The 8,314-nt window shown below is 45.8% G+C and overlaps 2 protein-coding genes across 3 annotated transcripts in view; one reads left to right on the forward strand and one right to left on the reverse strand.

Moving 5' to 3' along the window:
* Positions 1 to 49: 49 nt before the first annotated feature.
* Positions 50 to 4,455, reverse strand: LOC146643026 (uncharacterized). The gene is made up of 7 exons (XM_085396828.1): positions 4,323 to 4,455; positions 3,518 to 3,561; positions 3,070 to 3,429; positions 2,881 to 2,971; positions 2,242 to 2,420; positions 1,712 to 1,765; positions 50 to 1,599 (listed from the first exon to the last, which is right to left on the reverse strand). Exons 1-7 carry the CDS (start codon positions 4,346 to 4,348, stop codon positions 1,517 to 1,519), a joined length of 837 nt encoding a protein of 278 aa, XP_085252954.1. The 5' UTR covers positions 4,349 to 4,455; the 3' UTR covers positions 50 to 1,516.
* Positions 4,456 to 4,707: 252 nt separating this feature from the next.
* Positions 4,708 to 8,314, forward strand: part of LOC146643027 (uncharacterized) — a 9,726-nt gene continuing 6,119 nt past the window's right edge. The window contains exons 1-2 of one of the 2 annotated variants that reach the window (XM_085396375.1): positions 4,708 to 5,000; positions 6,735 to 7,097. In XM_085396375.1, the coding sequence (XP_085252501.1) occupies positions 4,964 to 5,000; positions 6,735 to 7,097 (400 nt within the window). In that variant the 5' untranslated portion in view covers positions 4,708 to 4,963. The other variant, XM_085396376.1, reaches the window with a different exon arrangement.

An 8,314-nucleotide genomic window follows, 5' to 3' on the forward strand; every position in this document is an offset into this window, starting at 1 on the left:
CGATAACTGAAGCTCTCGGACATCGTTTGATTTAACTGCGTCTGACTGGATACAGAATCAAAGACTGTTTAAAGCGACGACCCAAAGCTACAGCGACCACATCGATAAAGGCTTCTAAGTGCAGAGAAGTGACGAGAAAAGGCTAAAGAAGATTAAAAGAACTTGAAATTATGAAAAATCATTAGAAGTGTTTCTTAGTGGAAAACGATGAGGCTGGACGAAGCTCAGCACACCACAGATGCCCCTGAGCCCGAAACACCAGCTGATCTGTTTATCCACAGCGGGCGGCGTCTTTGTTGCCATGGTGATGTTGGACACGGGGCAACGAGCGATTTAAAAAAGAGTTTTGTTGCAAATGTAACGAGTTTTATTCTAAACGTAATACTTTCATTGAAAACGTTTTCATCTTCTCTGGATTTGTCTGGCTGACTGATCTGCAGTGGCTCCGCCCTTTGTGCGCAGACACTCTTCACACATAGATGAATCTGACAGTGCTTTTTGTCCATTTAGTACATTTAACAAAATATATCGTATATATTACATATATCTCTCTTTACATTCTTAACTGTTGAAATCCTCGGCCGGAGCAGTCACTTCCTCATAAGGCACCATTTCCAAAAGGTTAATGAGCTGCTGATGTGCTCCGCCCTCCGTCATCACACTTTGCCTCATTCATTTACCTCTTTATCACGGTGATTTCCCCCCCCCCCCCAATAAACTCTGACCCCTGGGCAGGAAAGTGCTGATTTCCCACGGTCAGTGAAGGAGACCCAAACATAAACGTTTCAGGTCATTTTCTGCTCGTCTTCTGAGTGTTTTAGAGCTCCGAGGACTTTTACAGTCTATGTGGTGGTGCTATCATTACTAATGGGATCTGCAGATGCAGACGTTCACACTGAGCTGTTTGACTGTTTTGTGCGGAGAAGTTTTGGTGAAACAGGTCAGAGTTTCTCTGATTCGTTGACGTTGTTTTGAATCTTTCACTCATTTCGCTCGGAAAATGAGTGAAACTGTTCCATCTGTGTCTCCGTTGGATCGGCAGTGGTTTCCGTGGTGACGAGGTCTGGTGCTTCTCTAGCACAGAGGTGATCACTTCACTGCAGGGGTCTCCATAATGAAATAAAGAGCTAAAAAGGCAAAGAGTCATGATGGAGGAGGATTTTCTCAAATCTGGCAACCTAAAAGGTGCCTTTTGTAAATGACGCCTTATCAGGATCGGAGCGTGGCTTATTTAGAAGTGAACAAACAGAGGCAGGCTGCAGGTTTCCATCCATCGTAGTGTCAATCTACACCTAAGAACAAACCTGCGTCGCAGTCTGAGCCGCGGCTGCGTTTCTAAGAAGCCGGCCGATGATTGAGGGTCACAAGAAAAAATGAACACACACACACACACACACACACACACACACACACACACACACACACACACACACACACAGCTCTCAAACTGGTGAACTGTCACCATCTGCTGCCTGTAATGTGCAGGAGTCACGTGTGCAGCTCGTGCAGAGGAAACTCAGAGAAGCTGAAGAGTTTGGAAACTCAGGACGAGAACCGCCAGGGTGAGAAGAGCTGAACAGCTGCTTTTGGCAGCAACATCTGGAAAGACATCAAAGTGAGAACACAGAGGGTTTTTTAATTTAATGTCCTTAAAAATCACTCTTCAGATGCAGACCCTGATTCATGGGCACCATGCAGGTGCTTTCCTCACCTGTGGGAACGTACTCCAGCTTCTCCTGGACTCTCCGGTCAGGACGGGCTTGTGCTGTGGGACAGACAGGTAGATGTGATGATGATGCACACGATAGTTCCAGTAAAAGCACAGGTCAAACGGCTTCAGTTATTCTGTGTCGTCAGCTGACTCTGTTGGACGCTCGGGGCTCAACTTTCTCTATTTCTGGTTCTTCAGCAGAAACGCCGACGCGGTCCAAAAAAACCATTTCCTGTTTTAAGTTTGTACTTTAATTCTCCGTTTGCGGCAAAGCGGAGCGTTCCCACGCTTCGGTGTCGAGCGCTCTTAATCGTAGACGGCGCTGGTGCTCAGATTCACCGTGTGGACAAAACGCCCTGTGGCGTTCACACACAAGAGCTTCCCGGTTTGAGTTTCCGCAGCCGAGCAGCTCCTGTCAGTGCTTTTGTCCATACGACGTGCACTCAGCGACTCTCAGGAGTACAACCTGCAGTACTAACTCATTTAAAGTAATCTAGGTAATCCCATTTAAGATCAATCGATAGGCTCACCATCCACAGAGAGCTGCACGGTGCTGACGGCGAGGCCATGTTGGTCCAGGACTTTGTAGATTCCTTCATCTGATGGTTTTAACCTCTTCACCGTCAGTTGCTCGAGCAGCAGGTGTTTCTCCAGGCGCTGACTGTTGTTATCGCCCCTCATCCACAGGTCCGACCACGCCGAGTCGTTTCTGTGGAGAATGTAAATGCTGTCAGAACAAAAACACCGCGTCGTCCTCAGAGTGCACAAGCAACAGCAACGCGATCAGTCTGCCCACAGAGCCACAAACGTCTGCCTCCCTGTAAGAAGATCTCCCCCGCCCTCCCCTTGCATCCTGGCGCAGTGCATGCTCTGTGCAGCAGCACATCTGTGGGTTTATCCCAAAATGAAATCTGTCTGCCGTGAAAGTTTCTGCTTTGCACGAATCATTTTCCCCAAACGCCACATCCTGTCTCTGTCAGCACCAATTACAGGATGAGTCAGAGCAGCCAGCAGCCTTTGATTCGAGACACAAACTGTCGTTTTATTAAGCAGTAGGCGAGCTTTTACGTCAGCGGGGGAAATAAAGAGCTGAGGGGAGGAAGCGTGAGGGTGGGAGATGAACAAATCCACCACCAGCGTCTCCACCTGTCGGCAGGTGAGCAGCTCACCTGGCCTGGAAGACCACTCTGACTGAGTGACGGGTGTAGAGCTGCAGGACCATGTCCTCGCCCGGCTGATGGAACTGAGAGGATTTATGATCTGAAACAAAAGAGCCATCAATGAACAGATGAAATACTCCAGGAACGACATCAGAAGGAGACTGTCGAGACTCCAAGGAGACGATGTCAAACACTAACCGCCCACAAGCAGCCTGACGCCCTGAATGAAGACCCGAGTTCTTGCGGACCTCTTTCCGTCCACCACCATGAAGCTGTCGTAGCGCCCCGTGTCTCCGAGCTGAACGTCGCTGATGATCAGGGAACAATTCCCCGACCCCAGCTTCTCCTCGGGCACCCTCACCCGGCCCTCAAACTCCGGCGCCTGCCACTTCTCGTCCCCGCGCTGTTCGAACACCGTGTCGGACGGGGTCACCCACTGGACGTGGCAGACGGGCAGAGCCGCCTCACCCAGGTGGGACTTCCAGCTGCAGGGAAGGATCGCCTGGTCCCCCGCCATGTAGGAGATGGACAGCATGGCGGAGGAAAGAGAAGAGGAGTCTGCAGAAAGAAACACAGCAAGAACATCCTGTGAACAGGGACGTGGGATTGACCAGTTCTGACCTCAGAGTGTGACGCTGATACTCACCAACTAAAGCTCCGGTCTGGAGACACTGTATGAGTATGAAAAACCTAAAGAAACACAAGAAAATATGTCATAACGGGGTTAGACGATCAGCTTATAGAATAGAATAGAATTCAACTGTATTGTCATTGCACATGCACAGGTACAGGGCAACGAAATGCAGTTTGCATCCATCCAGAAGTGCTTAGTGATATAGATATATTACAATATATATTAGCAATAATAAAGATATGTAAGTATATTACAGAATTATTCATGAGGCTCTCTTTATTCACCTTAAATGGTCATTAGAAACACACTAGAAACACATTAGAGAGAAGTCCACGTGCCATAGCTTCCTGTCTTATAACGCCTATCATGTGGAATCTGTCCAGCCAGCTGTTTGTAGCGGTCCTGCCTGTGAGCTGCAGTGAAACTTAACTCTGACCAGCGCTCAGAAACAAAACTCAGCTTCCACATGATCCAGGCAAAGTTTCATTTCTACCCACGGACTCGTTTCCTCAGTAACGAAACTGCCATGCGCCGCGATCTCCCTGCAGGTCCCGCCCTGCAGGTCCGCAGCATCATCATCATCATCAATAATAATAGTAATAATAATAATAATAACAACAACAATAATAATCATATTTATGGTTATTTCTCCTGCAGAATGCCCCTTAAACCCAGTCTGAATTCACTCCCACCTTTCATATCCGAATAACATGTTTAGATATTACCCTGCATGTTTGCTGAATAAAAATTAAATTAAATAAATAATAAAATAAACAGGAGCAGCTGTTGCTCAGACCGGAAGTGCAGTGTGTCGTACCGGAGCCGCTCGGTGACCGTCTTCATGATGTCCGGTTCGTGGAAACTCTGCTCAGTCTTCTTCTCCGTCCCCCGCGTGCGGTTTCTCCACTCTGTTTACTCTCGGCTCCTCTGACAGCTTATCAACCCAGCGCGTGAGTTTCGATTTCCTGCGAACCTGTCAAATTAAAAGCACGGAATCAAATTCAGTGCCGACGAGTGCCGTTCTTCATCACCATCATCATCATCATCATTATAGCATTGTCGCTGCTAGTTCACATTTTGTGAAAAACGTTGTAAAAAGCGGAGAAAAGAAGATTATCCGATTCATATTATCACTGGGCTTTTATTTTGAAGCAACCGTGAGCTGCGGCGCGGAGCTCTGCAGAAACGAAACTTACCGGCTCAGCTGAGCGGAGCGCGTGAAGCTGCTGACGCCTCGGCGTGAGTTCGCGGGAACAGCGCGTGCCTTCCTTTTAGCGCTCCAGCAGCAGTGTTGGTGGTCTCTGCTGCTGCTCAGTCAAGTCCCGCTCACTTCCCCGTCCCACATTAAAACACTTTGCGCCGTCAGTCTGTGTGTCAGTCTGTGTGTCTGTGAGCGTCAGCTCCTCGCGCTGCAGACAGCTCGTGCAGCACACCTGGAGAAAACTGATCTGTATTTAAATGATGGCGGGTGTCACGTGGATCCTGACCGTTCTGTGTGAGTTTTATTTTATTTATGTTTGTTTTTATTTCAGGACTCCCTCTCAGAATGGCTGCGGGATTTCAGGCTCGTTATACAATTCCTGGGTGTGTCAGTGAGTCTCCGGCTCAGAATGCAGACCTTCCAGGGCCCGAGGGATCCGGGTCTCCTGCAGGTGTTTGTTGTGTTTCTGCTCGTTAGTTTGTCTCATGATGATCGCGTGTTTACGTTCAAGTGACCAGTGAAAGTCGGGACACGCCCCACACTGAGGGGGCAGAGTGTTGCAGGCTGACCTCGGTCTCTGACCCCGGTGCAGACCCGAGGCCTGCTGGGTGTCCTGGGACTCACCCCTCCCTGTAGCTGGACGCGTTTTTCTTTCACTTCTCTTTACCGAGAAATTACAAGTTTCACAAGTTTCAGATTTGCTCTTGTTCTTTTTAAGGCTTTGTCCAACAACAACAACAACAACAACAACAACAACAACAACAACAATAATAATTATAAGACTCGGGTATGTTGGAAGGGGATCTGTTTTCATTTCTCTGGATTAATCATCCTGTTGTCGCCCAGTGTTCGATAACCTGATGGTGTTTTTGATTTTTTTTTTTTTTTCAGATTTTAGCATTGAAAAACATCTTAAACTATAGTTAGACATTGTAAATCTAACTATTGTGATATTGTAAATTATAATTTACAATATATATATATATATATATATATATATATATATATATATATATATATATATATATATATATATATTGTAAATTATAATTTACAATATATATATATATATATATATATATATATATATATATACAGCTAAGAACAGCTAAGATACTGCGCAGGACCCTCAAGCTCCCAGGCCTCTGGTAGAGGACCCGAGCTTGAAGGATAAACCGCCCGCAGGGGCGTGCTGGGTGTTTTATATATATATATATAAATGTATAGATGAATGTATAGATGAATGTATAGATGAATGTAGATTGATAAACAGATAAACAAACAAAGCCATCCTCGAGGTTCTAAAGGAAAGTATGCTCATATTAATGATAATAAGGTACTGAAAATATGTATAATTATTATTGTTATAGTAATATTAAGAAAGTCATACTAATACTTGTGTCTGCAGTCTTCTTGTTTTTATTTTGTGATAAATTATTTCTATGAATGTTTGTTTCTGTTTCCACTTTAGTTTTTGTTGGGCAGTATTTCAGACTTTGATGGATTTTCGTATTTAAAGTCACTGATGTTTTATTGGACATTAACAGCATCATTCAGCATCTTTTCGTGGCTTAAAGCTGCTGATGAGACTTTGTGAATTATGAAAAATTGTGCTTTTTATTTTTATTATTTTATATTATCCATATTATTATTTTTATAACGAAACCTGTTTATCTGGAGTAATGGGTACATCTTTAGTGGCTGGACGGTTATTTTCTGTCTGATAATATAACTTCAGATCAATTTTAGTCTGACAAAAAATGTTTTTGTAATAAAAAAGATTTCTAAAGCTGTGGGTGTGCACAGCAGTCGCAGCAGTTTCCATGTCGACCCTCAGCCTGACTCATTGTGAGCATGTGCAGTAAACTTAACAGTATTAATGGGGAAATGATTTCTCTGTGGAAAACCATGAAGCAGGAACTGTGAGCTCTATCGAGCTGTGGAGTGCACACCTGTGACCTGTTGTGTTTTCTGTGATATGAAGGAGCCTTCGGCTGCACGCAGTCCTGACCTGTGCTCACTCCTCAGGTGCTGCGGGATGTCACCTGGCTTCAGCCTCACCTGTTCACAGCTCCACCCAGGTGGTGCCGGTGGGCCACAACGTCTCTCTACTCTGTAACATGACGCACAAATATGAGATCACCTGGTACCTGCTGCGCTCAGAGCAGCTGCTGCCTCTGTTAACTGTTAAAGAGGGGAAGTTAAAAGGGCCGGACACCACTGACCATCACACAAACAACCATCGCATGAAGTGTGACGGGACGCTGCAGACCGGCCTGGTCAGCCTGGAGATCCAGGAGGTGGAGGAGGAGGATGCTGGGCTGTACTTCTGCATCGGGAGGTTTGCAGATAAGATGCACGTTAACAGAGGAATTCAGCTGACTGTGGACGGTAAGACGATCAGACGTTTCTGCTGTCAGCTCGAGCTGAGCTCAGAAACTTTTTAAACAGCAGGAACATTTCACGATACACGATGAAGATCTAACATTTCCTTTTTCAGATGTTCGTGTTGCTCTGCCTGCTGGTCCAGGCTGTCAGGCTTGGTCAGGAGGCTGTAAGATTTAAAATCATTTTCTGGATTTTCTAAAACAGTTTTGAGAGTATTTGATCATAAATGTTTACATGCTGAGTTGAGGATGACTATGGAAACAGATCAGTGGAACATGAAAGTGAGGCCGTGACCGTGGATTCTTTCTTTAAAACGATTTATGAACACTTCCCAGGAAGCAGACGTTCTGTATGACTTCTGGCTCACAGGAGGGGATATCAAGCGTGGACCTGTAGGTGGCGCCAGTCAGTAAGCGTTATGCTCTGGAGACGTGACCTCCTGATCTCTTATGGAGCTGCAGCTGGATGTTTCTGTTTGCAGCATGTGCAGCTGTCCGGGCTGCGTTCACAGCTGGGGATTAGATCACAAACTTCTTTTGTCTTCACTGAGTTTTTCCGTCAGTCGGCGTCTCTGTGTCTCAGTCACTCGTTAGGCTGCAGCGAGCTTCAGTTCTCGGCATCGATCCTCCGGGTCTGTGGACCTGTGCTGCACTCTGCCCCCACCTTCTTCAGATCAAACAAAATCGATGTGAAACATGTGCGCTGCATGTGTGCGCTGCATGTGTGCGCTGCATGTGTGCTGATTGTGTTTTAAAGACACTAACAAAAGTTTCTATCCAAAGTCACCCAGCCTGTTTCTTTACTGTGAAAATGTTGTGAAACATAAACCAGTGCTGGAGAGTTTTCATCATGATCACACTCTTAAAGTAACAAACGGGGTTAACTTTAACTATTTTTAATACTTCCAATAAACTACAGTTTGCATTCAGAAAAACCGAACCATCAGATCAATGCTGGCACGTTTCCTCTCAGAGCAGCTAAAGACGTGAAACTGTCGAGGCTCAAGTTTCCAATAACTGCATAAATAAAAGCTCGTTCATCACAAACCAGCACAAACGTTTGACTTGTGAAGAAGGCGGGGACCGTTCCTGTGTCTAAAAGTGGAAATGTGGACATGTTCAAAGACGCAGACTTGTTTCCGACCACGAACGCACCGATTTTACTCGAAATAAACAAACTGCAGCAGTTTTTTGCCGCGTGGATCAGAAGAAAACTTGATG

The sequence above is a fragment of the Rhamphochromis longiceps genome, linkage group LG22 (assembly GCF_057381845.1).
Source record: "Rhamphochromis longiceps isolate RC_006_pf linkage group LG22, R_longiceps_female_GT1.1, whole genome shotgun sequence".
In the NCBI taxonomy this organism is placed as follows: domain Eukaryota; kingdom Metazoa; phylum Chordata; class Actinopteri; order Cichliformes; family Cichlidae; genus Rhamphochromis; species Rhamphochromis longiceps.

What these genes read in the sequence shown, in the direction of transcription:
- LOC146643026 (XM_085396828.1), bottom strand. Translation starts at nt 4,348, where the DNA reads ATGAAGACGGTCACCGAGCGGCTCCG. An exon ending in CGTGCAGCTCTCTGTGGATG is followed by an intron (nt 1,766 to 2,241) that starts GTGAGCCTATCG and finishes TCTGTCCCACAG; the next exon opens with CACAAGCCCGTCCTGACCGG. An exon ending in GCTGGAGTACGTTCCCACAG is followed by an intron (nt 1,600 to 1,711) that starts GTGAGGAAAGCA and finishes ATGTCTTTCCAG; the next exon opens with ATGTTGCTGCCAAAAGCAGC.